The 19,666-nt window shown below is 36.8% G+C and overlaps 1 protein-coding gene across 1 annotated transcript; it reads right to left on the reverse strand.

Moving 5' to 3' along the window:
* Positions 1-1,302: 1,302 nt before the first annotated feature.
* Smp_019980 (putative vacuole membrane protein) lies at positions 1,303-15,843 on the reverse strand. Its single transcript, XM_018793476.1, has 7 exons — positions 15,574-15,843; positions 15,431-15,541; positions 15,225-15,392; positions 14,014-14,241; positions 8,101-8,279; positions 3,618-3,711; positions 1,303-1,745 (listed from the first exon to the last, which is right to left on the reverse strand). The coding sequence occupies exons 1-7, from the start codon at positions 15,835-15,837 to the stop codon at positions 1,587-1,589; spliced, it is 1,203 nt and encodes a 400-aa protein (XP_018647985.1). The 5' UTR covers positions 15,838-15,843; the 3' UTR covers positions 1,303-1,586.
* Between the last annotated feature and the right edge of the window lie 3,823 nt (positions 15,844-19,666).

Below are 19,666 nucleotides of genomic sequence, written 5' to 3' on the forward strand. Positions count from 1 at the left end.
AAAATGTTTGGAGATATTCCTCACTGCAATTTCAAAAATAAGTTTCTAGACCTATGGTATGCTCGAATGTTTGAGATCAAGATTTTTAAACGTTCAAAGTGTTTAAATTCACTTAGTATTGTTTGTTTGAATCTTCCCATCGATGTGTTAGGACTGCAACTGGTCAGTCTCTAATTGGCATATGTGCATACTGCCTCGATATAGCCTTGATTCACAAGCATGATAAGCAAAGATGGATAGTGGCTAGCAGTGGATTCCACTGCTAGCCACTATCCATCTTTGTTCAAAGTGTTTGTATGAAGAAGTCTATCTTCCCATATAATGTTGCTTCGAACGCACGAGACATGTGTAATTGTATACTGCAATCATGAACTGTGCCTAAACTTACTACATTAAGATAGATCTATTTGAAAAACACCATCGGATAGCTACCTGAGTATAAATGGGACAATTGGTAATGTCAAACCACGTAATTGACCACCATTAGGAAGTTTAGCCCCACCTGCTATTGCGTAGTCATGTAATATTATTACCAGTCCAGTAACGTAAACTGTAGAAACCGACGGTGCAAAGTAACACAACAGTTCTCATCATGTTGTTGGACTTCATCGAACTTATGAATCGATCGATATTGAGTAAAGCCACTAATAATAACTGAAGTTAGACCACCACCGAAGACTAAGAAAAGCTGGGTGACCGATTTGTCGAAGCATTGAACCTCTTAGTGGTGCACATCCACGATCTCGAACGCGGGGCTCAGACGTATCTCACGGACCGGTGTACTCCTTCGCTTTTGCATGAAATGCACCAGTTAAAATTGGAAGTTTTGCAATAATACTGTTAGACTGTACACAACACCAAGATACTCATATGACTACTTTGTGTATCTTAACCACCAGATAATAACCTAGGTTAAGAACGGTCTATCAACCGATGACAGCTTTCACCCAGTCGTATATGTTTTCAGTAGACATGACTTTACCAAGATATCTTAAAACTAACCTACACCTTCGATAAATTTAAGGATTATTATGTTGAACTAATTGAAAATATATTTTAATAGACATTACAAACACTCCGTTTTTCTTGAAACAAGGTAAGTATAAACACATAAGCAGTCTACTCAACAAAAATAAATAAATAACACCATTCATAGAAAGATAGGAAGCTTTGTACATGTATCACTGAATAGTCATGTTACATACTAACTGCAATCAACATCATACCAAAATGATTTCGGTACAAAACGTAGTACCTAAAAAACTTCAGTACAAAAACACTTGGTTTCAAAACAAACTATAATGAACACAATACGTATAAAAATGTCAGGGAAATGACAATTGCATGGCTGTAAAAATTTTGAAAATGAAGTTTGCAGACGACTTGAAATAAAATACCATGTCAATAAATTAAAAAAAAACACTTTTATTGTCGTGTAACACACTTGGGAATAACATCGGGTGAATAAAAAGATCACATTTCACGAGGTAGCGCATAACATAACCTCTGAGAAACTATTTGCTGATAAATAATAAGGAATGAAATAGTGAAATAAGTCGAAACCAACACAGTTTTAATATTGACAATTATTCATCTTTACTATGTATTTCTCCTTCTGCAAGTCGCCGCCACTCACATAATCTACGATGATAACTTCTTGCAAGCGCATGAATAATAGATACGAAAAATGAAAGTATAAGTCCAGTAATAAGGACAAATAACACAAACTGAAGCCAACTTTGTTGCTAAAATTCATTTGAAAAGAAAGTGAGGGAACAATGAAATATTTTAAATTACTTTACAAAAAGTGTTTGAAAAAATCATCTATAGAAACATATTTATTGAAGCACACAAAGTATAAAATATTTGAGTTTTTCACAATGATTTATGACAAAGTTTGCTTCCATAGACTAACGATGGAAGAGTGCATGATAAAAAATATCACTTATGTCCATGAATACACGAACACAGTTGTACGTGAGTTGCATCCAATTATTACTCTACGGTGAGTCAACAGAAATGCAATATCTGATAGGAATTGTTCTGCTCCAAGATATTAATATGAGTAGGGAGGCTACGTAATTGGATTCGACTTTAATAATCAACACGCAACACCACCCGCTCGAACATGTTAGTCTCAAGAAGACAGGTGGAAAAATTTGAATTTAGAGTGGGATCGATGACATTTATTGTTACGCAATAATTAACTGATTTGTTGAGCATCTGATGTTTAAAAATAAATCTCATGAAACCCACTCAATATAAGCCTTGTTAATCTACACCTAAAACTGCTATAACTGCATCGCCAACTGTTATGTCTGGTCTTCGCTATTTATGTCAGAATCACCAATTACTTATACTTGTAAAACAAGGAACCACTGCAATTGTCACGACGCGAAGTAAGAACACCAATACTGGTACAAGTGAAGATTTATTAACCACAAAACACGACAACCCTAGTCGAAGACACATTCATTTATACAGTGAATGTACACCCATTTTGACTACTAATTAGGATGAAGTCACATGTATGAAAAATATCAAGAGTTATAGAAAATCACATGCTACGTGTCATGCAGAGCCTAGTTCATATTAATTGAATACAAGAATATAGTATCTTGAACAAACACACTCAGATTAATATTATACCAAATAAAATATCACACTGGCAAACAAAACAAATACCACGCTGAGTAACTATCCCATCGAATTAAAAACGGAATGTTAAACAAAAATCACGACGAGAAAAAAAGTGTAATTTTGCTTTTTAATCCCGTCATATCAACAACGAACTAAAGATATGTTAATTTTTCCTTTAATAATCAAGTACACATAAACAATCTAATCCATGAACATGCTGTAGATGTTAGATCCCCAGAATTCATTTAGTAAATGCCTTATTTTTTGTAATTCTATTTTAGAAATTTAAATTTCTTGTTTTCGCGCCAAAAGCACTCATTTTCATCTTCATATCGTACTTCCCACTTGGGAGGATCTTAGACGTTATTGGTTCGTTGTCTCTCTTAGTATGTTATTTTGTAACATTTTCCAAGGACATTTTCATGCTGTATATATACGCTTGAGTTGTGCTTACCGTTGTTGTTCGTGCCTTTGGCTGCTTGTGGAATATACTTCCCTCCTCTGAATTTAGACTTCTCTTTCTAGTTAGCGGGGCTGGAAAGCATCGGAATAGTTAGCTGATTTGGTTATTGTGTCACTGAGTATTCATTCTGTTTGTAGATCAGGTGAACTCGTAATCTCTTCAAACATAGCAGAAAATAAGGTGGTGTACGATACATATTAACCAACAAGTGCGTTAAATATACCGAGTGAGAGTTAAGGGTTTATTGTGCATAAATATTTCAAGTTTAAAATACTTCGTAATTTAACAAATAGATCTCTTATAGGTGTCATTATCACGGTTTGACTTGATAATTTCTCTGAAGAAATGGTTTACAAGCAGTCATGAAACGTCAGAAAGTTTAAAAATTTAATTTTTCTACTTATTGGGATAATACAAATATATTAATTTTATAAAGAAATCTATATTAATAATAAAATTAATTCTAATAGCAAACCACTACTAACTGGATTAAAGGGTAGTTCATATTACTTACTCCATTAAATTCTTTATTGTGTAGACTAGCTTTTTGTTGGTGCAAATATTCAAGAAATGGAGATTGTAACTGTTTACCATACACTGGAATACGACTGAAATTGTTTAAAAATGATGGAAAAAAAACTAAACATGTTAAACAAGTTTATTTTTTGAAAAACACATGTTGGTATAGAACAACAGTTTGACAATTTTTAATTTGGTATATACGAGAGAACAGACAAACAACAGTTTTATGAATCCAGAAAAATCTACCAACAAAAATAACTTTCACTCAAAACGGTTTGCACGTTAGTTTGTTTAATTTAATACATAGGAACCCGTTTCAGATTGCACTGTTCGAAACATGGTTAGAGCTAGAAGATAAATATACATCAGTCAATAACTTATTACTAAATGAAATATAAAACCCCTCGTATTTAATTATATTGACCAATCGAGTACATTTGGAAGTAGTGAGTTATATAAATGATTCATGAAGCTCTACTAAGAGGCGAAGACTCAAATCGTCTAAAACGTGCGAAACAACGTTTCTAACCTAAAACAAATGTGCACACAAACAATTTATATACCTTTTTATTGCACTAAGATTAAATTGATCCATATAAATTACGAAAATCACTTTGTTATTTCTGTAGTAAGATACCTCCCATTTGCACTCTTTATTCAATAATTTTGAAAAATAATAGTGTCCACTTATTATTTTGTGTGATTGGAGTACAGTTGCCTAGATTGTTTAACTCGTCTGAAAACTTATTGGTATTAGGTCTAACAAAACAATCTCATTAAAATTGATGAGCATAAAAAATAACAGATAATTCTAATAACGTCGCAGATAAAAATGCATTCCACAAGTTGCTATCATAATACAAGAAAGTAGGAGCAAAATGCTTTACAATTAGTCACAAGATAAATTCTTACAAAATACTACATATCAGCATACCGAATTTCAAGGGATTATTGACTTTCAACAGGTAAACCTACCTGGATGAAACAATCATTGAACATAATTTGTTAAAAAATGTTTTTTGTTTAGAATACTAGCATCTGTTTTTCCTCTATCTCATAAAGTTCTAAGAAAAATGTTATATATTTGTATGTGGTAATCAATATAAGAGAAACCAAAATCTGATACTAATACAAATCTTGTTGGTAATGTAGATTGCACTACTCCAAGACCTTCACTTTTTTAATAGCGAGCTTCTCTTAGGTTCACTTGACTGTAGTAGTAGAAAGAGTGGGTCCAGAGGTTTCTTGACTCTTTTTTCAAGAACTAGATAATAAATAAACTCATACTTAAGTGTAATGAAAAATTAGAGGAACATTGAACATGTCAAGAAATCTCCACGATAATCAATACGCGATTGATTGGATCTTTCACAAACTGTTAAAATTTACATAGATTCTTCACATACTTTTTAGGGTTTCTATTGTTTACTCCTATTGCGACAATACAATATTTGTAACATTATATTAACTATTCAGCAGGCAACATGAATTCGTGTTTAGCTTTTTACATGTAGTTTAGAAATACTAACGTAGCAGTTAAATGGAAGTAAGTGAAACGGGACTGCAAGATGAACAACCTAATGTCTGAACATCGGGTATTGTAGTCAATAAAATGCAGCATAATAACATAATGATTTTAGTCTACCCTGAATAAACACTTTCGTAATCTTTATTTGTATAAGCTGTTTCTTACCAGAAACAAAATTATTCATTTAAAGTGTCTTGCAGAACAATATAACTTGTCCAAAACGAATATACTGTTCTTAATAACTAATCTGAAGACTTTCCAAATAATATTAAACTGTCATTTTAGTTGAGATACTTTGCTTGGAGCATAAAGGGAAGATATTTATTAAAACAAACCATATTAAACTTGACAAATGTAGCTTCAGTAATCTTCAGAAGAATAGTCTAGTTGTTTGTTAGTCGTTTTGAAAGATTTTATATTGATTTCCTAATGTCTTTAGTCAACCAGATGTTTGGAAACTGTACTCCTGAAAATCTTTATTTATCTAAAGCACATGCTTTTCGGAACATATCCGAAGATTTAAGATAATCTGTTATTTCTGTTTTATTAATGTAATTTCTTGGGGTAATGAGAGTAAACTGACACATACAATCAGATGTAAACTGAGAGGGGTACCAGTTGACGTATTATTATGCTAAAGAAGACGATTCAGTTAGCCACAATAAAGGCTTTAGTTATTGCGTGTTTTTAAGATTATCCCTTTAACATTTTTACTTTTATCCGAACTAAATTTCTTTTACTTCTTAACTTTAATCCCCAAATAATTACCAATAAAGTTTTATGAATAGACATCGTCTCTCAGGTATTTTTGAATACTTATCAGTTCTTCTAGCTTGTCGACAGAACATTAAACCATCGTTATTTTGTAGTTGACTAAATCAAGGCTATCAAAATCCATATGTAATCCATTGCACATACCCTTCAAATAAATTAAACGCTGAAGTTTGCCATCTGATCTTCATTGTATCATTATATCAAGAAAGCGGAATCTCGTTCCGTGATAAACTGTTTTTATTTGCTTCGATGAAGTGATGCACAACTGGAACGTATGTGTTTTGATTGATACTAACGATAATGTCATCAACATATCTGGAGTAGGACTTCATTCTACTAATCGAATTTTTAAGCACGATCTCAATATTAGCTAAAACAATCTTTTAAGACATGAAAAAATAGATTTGTCACCAGCAATCCATCAATTTGGATAATTGGGAAAACAGTATTACAAAAGTTCAATACAGCCTTTCTTTGACGTACTGACGAACTCAACCAATTCAAAATAGCTCTCAACAACAGGTTCCAAGCCTTACAAGATCTACTCAAAGAAAAAGAAATTACAATGGAGGACAACTGTAAAGGGATTAAAGAAGCACTAACTTCAACGTGTCAGGAAGTGCTGGGCCGAAACAAACATCATTATAAGGAATGGATCTCTATGGGAACCCTGGACAAGATTGAAGAAAGGAAGAACAAGAAACTAGCAATTAACAACAGCCGAACACGAGCAGAGAAAGTCAAAGCACAAGCAGAGTACACAGAAGCAAACAAGGAAGTGAAGAAGAGCATTGGAGCCGACAGACAGAAATACATGGGAGACATAGTAAGAACAGCGGAAAAAGCTGCAAGAGAAGGAAATATGAAACAACTGTATGACACGACGAAGAAACTGGCAGGAAAATATAGTGAACCAGAGAGACCAGTCAAGGACAAAGAGGACAAGCCAAACACTGAGATTCACGAACAGAGGAAAAGATGGGCAGAATACTTTGAGGAACTGCTGAATAGACCGGTCAAGGACAGAAGAGGCCCAGAACAGAGTTCCATAGAGAATGCTGGTGGGTGATCTATGCTGCTCCACGAGGGGTAACAGGCGTACGTAACTGATCCATCAATCAGACGATACATGGGTATACAGTACTGTTAAGCTGTAAGTGGTTGTTCTTCGCGGACATAAATAAATAAATCTTCATCATTCAAGCAAATGAAGATATACTCAGAATGTGTTTTTTTTTGAAGAAATAAAGACTAAAACCCAACATGTTGACTTGTTACACATGTAGCAAAATTTGAAATATTTTCCCCATTATTAATCTCCCAACATAAATCCCATGATACTCTTGTATTTTGTAACACATGGCAAAGAGGAAAAAATTACGTATATTCACATTTTTGAGAAGTTACATCCACAGGAAAAGATTAAATGTTTGTTTCAAATACATGATGGACAAATTATTTGGCGGAGTTTGGATAGTTCACTTCAACCTAAAGTTTCTGCTGATGATGTTGTTCAGGAGAAAAATGACCTTTCTAATTTACAAATAATACAGTTTCGAAGTATTTATGTCGTAACAGATACAAACATTCACCATTTTTAACATACAACATTGTCAAATCCAATAATGCATGCCTCATTCTAGCCTTTGTATAATAATATAATTATGGATTTATAACTGTAGAGCCTGATGATGAAGTTATTGAAAACAGCTGTTCGCTCAAATATTCTTTATTTGTAGAGATTCTACGGGAATTTTCAAACTGCCAAACTATTAAAGTATCGAGATTTTAGAAATATGAAGCGGTTTACATACATACAAAATATTTAGTTGAGTTTTGTTGATCAGAGACATATCATTTTAATTTGTAAATAAAAAGGGAAAATTATACGGATAAGCAACATATTACAGAGATGCCTCTTCCTGTATTCAGTTATCAAAGAGTCTTTACGGAAACCTCGTGGAAGAATAACATAAAACAGTCCAAAGTAGAGAAAATACATAAAATTTTACTTGATGTAGACAACAAACAAAGTGTTTGGTACACATAAAGTTTTAAAACAGGATCTTAAGTGTAAAAAATGGTTGTCTGCCTCAGGTTGTGAAATTTCCGGTTATTTTAGTTACATACAATTGATTGTAAAATATTCAAAGGAATAAAACGTGCTACTTACCCGATTAACTCAACTAATGTTTCTACATGGTGCTCAGAGCTTAAAGCGATCACAGTTAGTTGTTGTAAATGAACCTTGATCAGGGCTTTGCCAATAAAAGTTGCTCCAAAGAAAGACCAAAATGGCACCAAAAAGTGTCCACATGTTACTCCAGCTAAATCGAACAGTGGATTAGGAATCTATGTAAAAATATAGAATTCGCTTAAGATAGTTACATGTTACTTGACGAAAAAAAATTTTTTTGAAAAATCTCCACAGACTGTTCAAAAACTAAGAATGTTAGAGTGAACAACTGTTTCCAGTAACTTCATCTTTAGGCCCCACAGTTTTAAATCCGTAATTATTGCATTATTATGGCAAATTTATTGAAAACAATTATTTGCTCTAACATCCTCTATTTTTAAAATATTTTTTTAGAAAACTACTAAGAATATTTGCTATAGAACAGAGCTTACACGTATAATAAAGAAGTGTAAGATCACCACGTATTTAGCTGATCCCGTATGCACGTCATATATAAATATCACAAGTAAATAAAACAGATTTGAAAAAATATATTGTCAAAGTCTCCGTGAGTTTAATTACTACTTTAGAAACGAAATTAAGAATAAATCCTTGAAGGAAAATCCCCTAACTTTCGCTTTATGCAGATGAGTGGTGATACACAAATTCACAAACAAGTAATAATTTTTTAACTGATAATGAACTTGCCATGAAAATCTGATTATATTAAAAATGTTCTTGTTACGTGATGTGGTCTCTTATATTAAGTAATGACGATCATTTATGAAATTATCTTTAAAACATTCCAACTAATGTTGGTATTACGTTAGCCATGGATATCTGATGTCAAGAGGAATTCCAAAATATATCAGACTTTCGATTCAGTATAAAAGATCACTGATAAACAGTTTTTCAGCGAATAATTTGTGTTACCAACAATGGATAAGATTTAAACTACTTGCTATTTGGATAATCCGGGATTTTAGAGAGCATAATAGCAGAGTCCAATGAACAAACACTGAGTAACCTAATGTGCATGTTCAGTTAAAATTAACCCAATTGACAAAACATATGCCTACAAAAACACCTTTTATGTAAATGTTGAAAGGTAGTTACTTTTCAAAGACTATGAAGGGATTGGTAGATTCAATATATTCAATCGCTAAGGAAAACAAATTGTTTATGTTAACTTCGAAGTGTTCGTATAACACATGTGAACGTTATTAGTTTTATTTCGAATCTGTGTTGGTAAATTGGCAGTTATCACATTGCGTAAGTTGCAATATAAGCGGAAAATTACAGATCGTCAATATCACATAGAGTTTGAGTAAGATTGTAGATATGTTGACAACTCATTTGTTCCTCATAAATATCTGGAAACACAAATTCTCTCCATATATATATATGGAAACAATGGAATATAGCTATTTCTCTCTAAAATGATAAGGTTAGACAGGATAGACCCAACCACTTGCCTTTGTCATAAGACAGTTGTGAATCAAGGGTAACTGAAGAGAAAAAATTGAACATCATACTTGGAGATGATGCTATTCTGCTTTGGCTACACCTTGTTCACTAAATTTGTAAATCAGTAATGCAATAGGGAATTATGCACCGTGCATAATTGGTATATGCGGTGAAGATAATTTATGACTGCTGAAAATGAGACGGATGAACCATTTCATAAATTTATTATCGAACTGAACCCCTTAGATATTTGGAAAATCAAAACCAGTGAGATTAACAAACAGTTAAATCCAGTTGACACATTCTAATAAGCGTTTACTTATTTTAAGAGAGTTCATGTACTCGGAACTCCGCCTGTAGCTCTTCAAGAGTTACTGCCGGTCCCAAGCCCGGGTAAAGGAGGAGGGTTGGACATGGGGTTAGCGACCCCATCCCGTAGAAAAGCTAACTCGCTAAAAAACGCTAACCAGAAAAAATAATTCAAACCATTTAAACTCTGCCCTGGGAGTTGAAGGAATAATTATGACGTCTCATGATGAAAGCCGAAATTCTTCGGAAGTCACGAGACCGATGCACCTTCTAACAACCTTCTAACAACACTCTTTATAGGTACATGGAACGTCCGGACAATGTGGGAGACAGGAAAGACCAGCCAAATAGCAATGGAAATGAGGAGATACAACTTGGCACTACTCGGAATCAGCGAAACCCATTGGACACAAGCTGGACAACAAAGGCTAGGTACGGGAGAGATGCTACTGTACTCCGGTCACGAAGGGGAAAATGCTCCACACACTCAGGGAGTTGCTCTAATGCTGTCCAGAGAAGCACGAAATGCACTTGTGGGATGGGAATCTTATGGACCCAGGATAATCAAAGCATCATTCAGAACAAAGAAGCAAGGGATCACAATGGACGTTATCCAATGTTATGCACCCACCAATGATAGCAACGACGATGATAAAGATCAGTTCTATGAAAGGCTGCAATCAATTATAGCAAAGTGCTCACGAAAGGACCTGACCATCCTGATGGGAGATCTAAATGCTAAAGTTGGAGTGGACAACACAGGATATGAAGATGTAATTGGACGACATGGAATAGGAGAGAGAAATGAAAATGGGGAGAGACTTGCAAATCTATGTGCATTCAACAAATTGGTTATAGGCGGCACAATATTCCCACACAAGCGCATACACAAGGCTACATGGATCTCACCGGACCAAACCACAGAGAACCAGATAGATCACATCTGTATCAACAAAAAATTCCGAAGATCAATGGAAGATGTGAGAACCCGGAGAGGAGCTGACATAGCTTCAGATCACCACCTGGTTGTGGCCAAGATGAGACTGAAGCTAAAGAAACACTGGACAACTGGACAAACAGCACTACAAAGGTTCAATACAGCCTTCCTTCGAGATATTGACAAGCTCAATGAATTCAAGATAACTCTCAACAACAGGTTCCAAGCTCTACAGGATCTACTGAAAGAACAAGAAACTATGATGGAGGACAACTGGAAAGGGATCAAAGAAGCACTAACTTCAACGTGTCAGGAGGTTCTTGGTCCTAAAAAGCATCATCACAAGGAATGGATCTCTATGGGAACCCTGGACAAAATTCAAGAAAGGAAGAACAAGAAACTAGCAATTAACAACAGCCGAACACGAGCAGAGAAAGTCAAAGCACAAGCAGATTACGCAGAAGCAAACAGGGAAGTGAAGAAAAGCATCAAAGCCGACAAGCAGAAATACATGGGAGAACTAGCAACGACGGCGGAAAAAGCTGCAAGAGAAAGAAATATGAAACAACTATATGATATAACGAAGAAATTGGCAGGGAGATATAGCAAACCAGAGAGACCAGTCAAGGACAAAGAAGGAAAGACAATCACTGAGATTCAAGGACAGAGAGAAAGATGGGCAGAATACTTCGAGGAACTGCTGAATAGACCAGCCCCATTGAATCCACCGAACATCGAAGCAGCACACACTGACCTTCCAATAGATGTCACTCCACCAACGATCGAAGAAGTCAAGATGGCCATCAGACAAATCAAAAGTGGGAAGGCGGCAGGACCTGACAATATACCAGCAGAAGCACTGAAGTCAGACATTGAAATAACTGCAAATATGCTTCACCTTCTATTCAAGAAGATTTGGGAAGAGGAACAAGTGCCAATGGACTGGAAAGAAGGATATCTCATCAAGATACCAAAGAAAGGAGATCTGAGCAAATGTGAAAACTACAGAGGCATCAGTTTGTTATCAGTACCAGGAAAAGTTTTCAACAGAGTGCTGCTGAATCGGATGAAAGACGCGGTAGACGCCGAACTTAGGGATCATCAGGCTGGATTCCGTAAGGATAGGTCGTGCACAGACCAGATTGCGACACTACGGATCATCGTTGAACAATCAGTTGAGTGGAACTCATCACTATACGTCAACTTCACTGACTATGAGAAGGCGTTTGACAGGAGAACATTATGGGAACTTCTTCGACACTATGGAGTTCCTGAAAAGATTGTCAACATTATCCAAAACTCATACGATGGACTACAGTGCAAAGTGGTGCATGGAGGACAGCTGACAGATGCCTTTCCAGTAAGGACCGGAGTCAGACAAGGCTGTCTACTCTCCCCATTCCTCTTCCTTCTAGTGATCGACTGGATTATGAAGAATTCGACATCTGAAGGGAAATACGGAATACAATGGAGTTCTCAGAATCAATTAGGTGATTTGGACTTCGCTGATGTCCTAGCCCTCCTCTCTCATACACACGAACAAATGCAGATGAAGACAGCAAATGTAGCAGCAGCCTCCGCATCGATAGGCCTCAACATTCACAAAGGAAAAAGCAAGATTCTCAAACGCAACACGGAGAACACCAACCCAATCACACTTGATGGAGAAACTCTGGAAGAGGTGGAAACATTCAAGTACCTGGGGAGCATCGTTGATAAACAAGGAGGATCTGATGCAGATGTAAAGGCGAGGATTGGCAAAGCAAGGGCAGCATTTCTACAATTGAAGAACATATGGAACTCAAAACAACTCTCAACCAATTTCAAGGTCAGAATCTTCAATACGAACGTCAAGACAGTCATACTGTACGGAGCTGAAACGTGGAGAACTACTACGACCATCATCAGGAGGGTACAAGTATTTATAAACAGTTGTCTACGCAAAATACTCAACATCCACTGGCCGGATACTATCAGCAACAGCGTTTTATGGGAGAGGACAAACCAGCTTCCAGCTGAAGAAATTAGGAAAAGACGTTGGAAGTGGATCGGACATACATTAAGGAAACCACCAATGTGCAACACGACTCAATCCCTAACTTGGAATCCGGAAGGGAAGCGGAAAAGAGGAAGGCCAAAGAACACACTACGCCGGGAAATAGAAGCAGATATGAAAAGGATGAATAGCAACTGGAAAGAACTGGAAAGGAAGGCTCAGGACAGAGTTGGATGGAGAATGCTGGTGAGCGGCCTATGCTCCTCGACGAGGGGTAACAGGCGTAAGTAAGTAAGTAAGTCGTGTACTCGGTCTTAAGTCACACTTATTACGAGTAGTGATAGTTCCCAGTCACATGGATCAAAACAGTAAGGTTTCAACCTGAGACTCCATGGTTACAAGTTTTTCTGACTATACTTACTACCTAACATTCTTAATACTTACTTAGAGAAGACTATTAACTTTTGAAAAAACGGTTATTTCACAATGCCTCCAAATGCTCTGGTACGGCCGAGAGTGGAGAGTCCGCTCTCCCTCTCGAAATGCTCTCACATGGCCACGCGAATATATAGCCTCTACCAGGGAAGTCCTACTCACTGCCTTCTCGCGGCGGGGGTGTTGTTCACGAAAGTGAGAGGACGAAAAGCAAATGTCCGGCGCTTTAACCGGGTTGGTGGACACGAAAAGTCCACCTAGGGGAATTGGAAAACCCTGATTCCAAACCAATGGTGTACATGGGTTCCAGTATCCTGAAGGAACAAATGGCGTATGAACCAATTATTTGGTCACCGGCTACCATGGGACTGCATCTCCTCACGATGCTCCACTGCCTTGTGGACTAGACCTTCAGGTCAAAGGCTCGGGGTGTGGGCCCCTAAGAAAACCACCTGCTTCAGTCTGGGCACCTGAGCAGTATCACAGCCCTCACACAAATCAAATGAGATTTGTGCGGCGCATACGTATCTGGTGCTTCCTTGTACCAGTATTTATGTGTTTAAATAAATAAATATGTCACAATATATACTACACAAATAGTTTGTTAATTTCTCCTGAACTCGTATTTAAATAAATTAGCTAGTCAATTATTGAAGTAATACTAACAAAAAGGCTAGCTAGTTTAATCCCAAAAACTGTTTAAATTGTAATAAAAAAAGTAATCTAATTTATAAAGCAGACATTACTTTGTAAACCAATAACTTACGGAAGCACAAAGTAAAATTCCAACAAAACCAGCTTTCATGATTAGATGATGTAGAAAACGTTCAGCTTTCTTTTGAAAAGTAACTGTTTGGTCTGAAAGATCAGGAGTATTTTGATTCGACGAGATGGATTCCTGTATATCCAATAATTCATCACTGTGTTCTCCGGAAAGCCTAGCACCTCGAGCCATGAAATAAGGAGGCAATTCGCCAAGCGCAGTCCCTAAGCCCTTAAAATGGATGGACAAACACAAACTTATAGTCTGTTAAGTGAAAATGACAAGCGACGATGTAAATAAATACCCAGTATTACCTCACTCCCCAATGCAAACATGTTTCCATAAGTAAAAATCATACAGGCGGTGAAGATCCCGATCGATTATTAGGGAATGATAGTAAATCAGTTGATGAAGTTGTAAATCTTCATCGACTGAGATGGTTGGCCCACGTGTTACGTATGCCTGAACACCAATTACCACGACGCGCTATGCTGACTAGTATTGGGGACGGTTGGTAGAGAGTTAGAGGTGGCCAAACCAAAACGTAGAATCAGTGTCTGATGTCACTAACTTCTAGTCTGAGTTATGTTGGAAGATGCAGACTACTTGGTTAGGGTCCTCACGACTATCGTAACCAATAGTTGGAGACTCTTTGTGACATGGCTCATAATCGATCACAATAGCGTAGGTGTATAGACTCTGCTTTCCGTTACGCCATGAGATTGAAATTGCTTTGTTTTTTTCTACGAACTAATTCCTTCTCCCTGTATTATATCCTTATACACAACCTTTGTTTCACATATTACTACCAATAAAGTAACTTATTCTATGAATTTGGCGTTCACCTTGTTGTGCTAATGAGGTGTGGCAACTTGGATCGACGCATATATGTGCCTGATTCTACGTTGTAGCTGACTGACTGACTGACACCAATTATTGGGCGGGTGCTGAAGTTTTTTGAGTACCGTAGTCTCCCTCCATACTTTCAGAGCTCTAAAGAGGATATCCAGGATCATATATTTAATCAGCAATGCGATATACGATAAGTAAACACAAATTTTAGTGTGAGTTCAACACACTTTAAAAAAGCATTTGGTTACTGGTCTTTCAAAAAACAAAAAGCAATTAGGAGTGTTACGTGAAAATTGATAGAAGCATCGAACCAAAAATAAGGGGTCAAAACCGATGGACCAATTAACACTTGGTCAACATACCCACATGATTGACTCCATTTGCACCTTTCGCATAATTTTCCAAAATGTAATTTTTTCAAAAGGATTTAGATTATCCGGACATACAATTCTATCCGGGTAAGGTGGACGAGGAAAATCAAGTGTTTTACATTCATATGCGCTCATTGTGACTTCTGCTATAAACGGACCCTGTCAATAAGTTCATTGTTTAACACACATTAACTTACTAAATACAAAACAAAAGTGTGTAGACCAGTACCAAATCCACATGATGATAGGAATCCAAGCCAAACCCACCACGACCACCATAAGAAGGTAGATTTTATGCGGTCAAAAGTCTATAGATAACGGAACTAGATTAGCAGCTTACATGAGAATGAGGACCTTCGAAACAGTCCAGAAAAACCAGTAGTAAAATTATGCCGATAGCAGAAACACACCTAGTTTTGTTTTGTAAAACAGTAAAACGCAGCTGAGTAAATCTGAATATACACTCCAAGAAGAAATAATACGGTGTAAGCAAAGGTGATTTCCAGAGAAAAAGTTGGTCTTGTTCCATTTTCTCTTTCACTTTTATACCTAATTTAAACTGAACACCGTTCTGCTGGCGTTTGATCCCCTTTCCGACGCCCATTAAAACTGAGAAGGTTTATTATACAAATTAGTGGAACGAATGCAAACGGAAAGCGTGGGCGAACTTCAAACACCGTACATACAACAGAATTGTGTCTGTGGGATGACCTTCAAAACAGCGAACTGTAACTTGTTCAGTCTTCAGTAATAAGGATAGGATGTCTATTGTCCTATATTAATCCTTGCAGTTTGTTGCACCGTAGAGATCCAATCTCGTTTTGAAAATATCAACGGAAGGTGCTAGTATTACGTGTTCTGGTAGAGAATTCCAGTAATTCACTAGGTGCGAGAAACGAAACTCCAGAAGTAAACGATTTGATCTCGGTTTTTAAACTTTCTCCCAATGTCCTCTCAAACAGTCAGTCCCAGACGGAAGAAAATGGTAAGACATAATAATGCCAAGGTCATTGTTCAGGATACGATAAGCCAATATTAGATCACCCAGTATTCTACGGTAAGGTAACAAAAATAAGTTGAGGTGTCTCAGGGTATCTTCATAAGATAAGCCAGATAGACCTTTCACCACTTTATTCCTTCAGCGTTGGACTCGTCCCAGCATATCCGCCTCATATTTGAGACAAGGACTCGCTGCTCAAGTCCCATATTCCAAATGTGGTCGCACGAAAGTCGGGTATAATAACCTAAACATTTCTTCATCCAAATACTGGAAAGATCTGCGAATAGAACATAATACCCTATAGCCTTTTGCAGCAACAGCCCTACAGTCGCTGGTTGTTTTGAGATCATTGCTTAGTATGACTCCTAAATCTTCATAGTTTTTTACTTCGGGTAACACAAATCCACATATTGTGTAGTAATACGAATCATCGTAGTTATTTAGTCGCATCACCACACTCTTGTTAGGATTCACTTCCAGTGATCACCTGTCAATCCATACCACAATGAGTTGAAATCATCCTGTAATACTATTTTGTCTGACATGCTGTATATGGGTCTCCAATCCTTTAAGTCATCGGAGAAGAGTAGGACGGATGACTTAGCTACAATTGGTAATTCATTTACATGAGGTAAAAAGAGAAGAAGGCCGCGGATTGTGTCTTGAGGAACCCAACTTTTTACAGGTTCCCACGGTGAGAGAGCTCTATTTGCTCTTACCCTTTGTCTCCTTTCATGGAGAAAGTCACTTATCCAGTCTATGACCGTATAATGTATCCCAAGAGTTTCTAGTTTTAATTTAAGACCTTATCAAAGGCTTTACTTAGATCTATGAAAATCACATTCACAGGAGTATCTCGATCTTTTGCCTCAGCCCAATCTTCTCTTGCAATGAGAAGAGTCGTCAAACATGATAGGTCTTGCCGAAAACTGTGTTGTTCCCTGGATAAAAGATCATGTCCTTCCACATAGTTTATAACAGCCATCCTAATAATTTTTCCATCAGTTTTACAACTGCACTGGTTAAACCAACTGGTCGATGGTGACTAACTAAACCTCTGCTCTCAGCCTTATATACCGGACCAATTATCGCATCTTTCCAGTCTCTGGACAATCTGGACTGCCTCAGGGACATATCAAGCAGTATCGCTAAAGATCCAGCAATAACATCTGATAGAGCTTTCATAATCCTAGGGTGGATATCATCAGGGCCACAGGACTTATCAGGTTTGAGATGCTGAAGTAGTCTTAAAGCAGTACCTTTCTCAATAACTATAGGGTTCATTAACAAGCCGCCACAATCACAATTAATGGGTGGTCGTTCCTCATTACTAATAGAAAATGCTTTACTGAAATATTCCGATAAAGCTTCAGCTTTTTCGATATCATTTCTTGCCAATATTAAAAGATTTTCTTGTACCAAAAGTGATGGGGTTTCATCGTTTCTCTGAGTTCGCCTCTTTATACATGAGAATAACCGTCTTGGACTATATTTACAATCCCTAACCAATTGTTTTTCATATGACCGTCTAGTCTTAACAAACGAACGCCTTACAAGGATTCCTAATCTTACGATAACTGGATCTGTACTGTTCTAAGACAACAGATATGAACATATTCCAGTGCTTTTTCCTACGTCTAAGAAATTTCTCAATTTTTTTAGTTATCCATGGGGAACTATTATTCGGTCTACGTGGCACCAGGTATGGAGTGAATGAGGACGTGACTGAGATAAACTTGCCGTTAAATATAGATCATGCTTCTTCAACTGATGAGCTAGTATCTACTGATCAGTCCGTCTTGGCAGCACAATCCTGAATGGCTGATTTGTCAGCTCTCGATTGATTTGGGTAAAGCTTAACGTGATCGTATATCATGTCACTAGCTCTAAATGTGAATGATAAAACAGCGTGATCGTTATTCACTAACGGTGGAAGAATATTTAGGTTGGTTATATCCTCAGTCGCATGAATGATTACCAAGTACAACAGAGAAGAACCTTGGTTTACACTAAAACATGTGCTTTGAGATACATGCTGCACTAAAACGTGCACCATTACTGTTGAGGTGTGGTCTACTCATATTCATATAAGTAGTATATGGTGATGGTTAGACAGAGAATGTATTTTGACAGAAGACTGATAAGGAAGGAACTGAAATGAAGTGCAATTGGTAGGAAAATGCACAAACAATGAAATAAGGGAAGATGGATTGACATTTACAGAAGGAACAGATAAGAGTGAGACAATTCTTTGATAGTTTGCAAATTAACTGTTTGCTGTATGATTATCAGAACCTAGTGCTGTCCACCCGTCTGCATTTATAGAAGTAATATCAGCACCCCAATCGAGTAACAAAGACACAATTGCGGCGTTATTGTTATAGGCTGCGAACATTAATGCAGTATTGCACAGCTCGTCAGATAGATCTACTGGGCATCCAGCTTTGAGCAAGTAAAGAACCACATCAAAGTGACCGCGGCTAGCAGCTAAGAGCAGTCCTGTCTCTCCGTTATCTCCAGATAGAATGATATTTGCACCATAGAAAACGAGTAACTCCACTGCAGCTTTCTGTCCATTAGCACAAGCCCATAACAGTGGCGTAAATCCCTGCAAATTAAATAACAGAGCATATTAACAACAAGTAGTCATCAAAGCATGTACTTGTATCGATATTTACACCACTAAAATATGGACTCTTGAATAGCTTGTAATAAAATAACACCAAACTTTGTTGGATAAAGTGGACTTATTTTGCGTTGTTTTTAAATCCTCCGCATACACATTAGTTGTGTAAACAAGGTGTTTTAAGAATGTACCATCGTGGGAAACAAATCCATTTTACTGACAGAAATAAACACGTGCACGATTGTGGAGTGAATAATTGATTAATTTTACTGGCGAAATAATATACTTTGTTTTTTTCCACGATGCTGAATTTGTAAAACATCTCATTATTAATTCCGTTTGAAATGGTCTGAATTATCCCGCCGTCGATATTTTTGACGAAAATTTGGTCAATCTTGGTTGGTATATGGGTATTCTGATTGAATTTCCGTCAAAAATATCGGCGACAATATAGTTCAAACCATTTCAAATTAAATTCAATCTTATACACTTTGCACAAGTGAATAGCTATCAGTAGCTTAGTGGTGGCGTTTTAAAGCAAACGGTACTGGGTCCGAGTCCCGAAGTGAATATTAACTCTGGGACGGACGTACAACTTGCTGACGATTCATAAACAGCGCGAAACGCGAGCTGTAAACTTAACTGTTAGCCACATTCTATCTTGTCAATGACATCTCATATAGTTGGTGATCACGCGGAAAATTTAGAAAATGCTAAAACAAATCCCTTTTCCCGAACAATCTTCATTCTTTAGAAACTTTCTCCGTGTATTTTAACATTTTTCATCCAGAATTCTTACTTAGTAAC

Source organism: Schistosoma mansoni, chromosome 1 (genome assembly GCF_000237925.1).
Source record: "Schistosoma mansoni strain Puerto Rico chromosome 1, complete genome".
Taxonomy (NCBI): Eukaryota; Metazoa; Platyhelminthes; class Trematoda; order Strigeidida; family Schistosomatidae; genus Schistosoma; species Schistosoma mansoni.

Excerpts from the sequence above, each read along its gene's own strand:
- Smp_019980 (XM_018793476.1), bottom strand. The coding sequence starts at position 15,837 with ATGGGCGTCGGAAAGGGGATCAAACGCCAGCAGAACGGTGTTCAGTTT. Across the intron at positions 14,242-15,224 it reads AAATGGAGTCAATCATGTGG|GGCTTAGGGACTGCGCTTGG; the intron begins GTATGTTGACCA and ends ATCCATTTTAAG. Across the intron at positions 3,712-8,100 it reads ACATTAGTTGAGTTAATCGG|TCGTATTCCAGTGTATGGTA; the intron begins GTAAGTAGCACG and ends AAACAATTTCAG.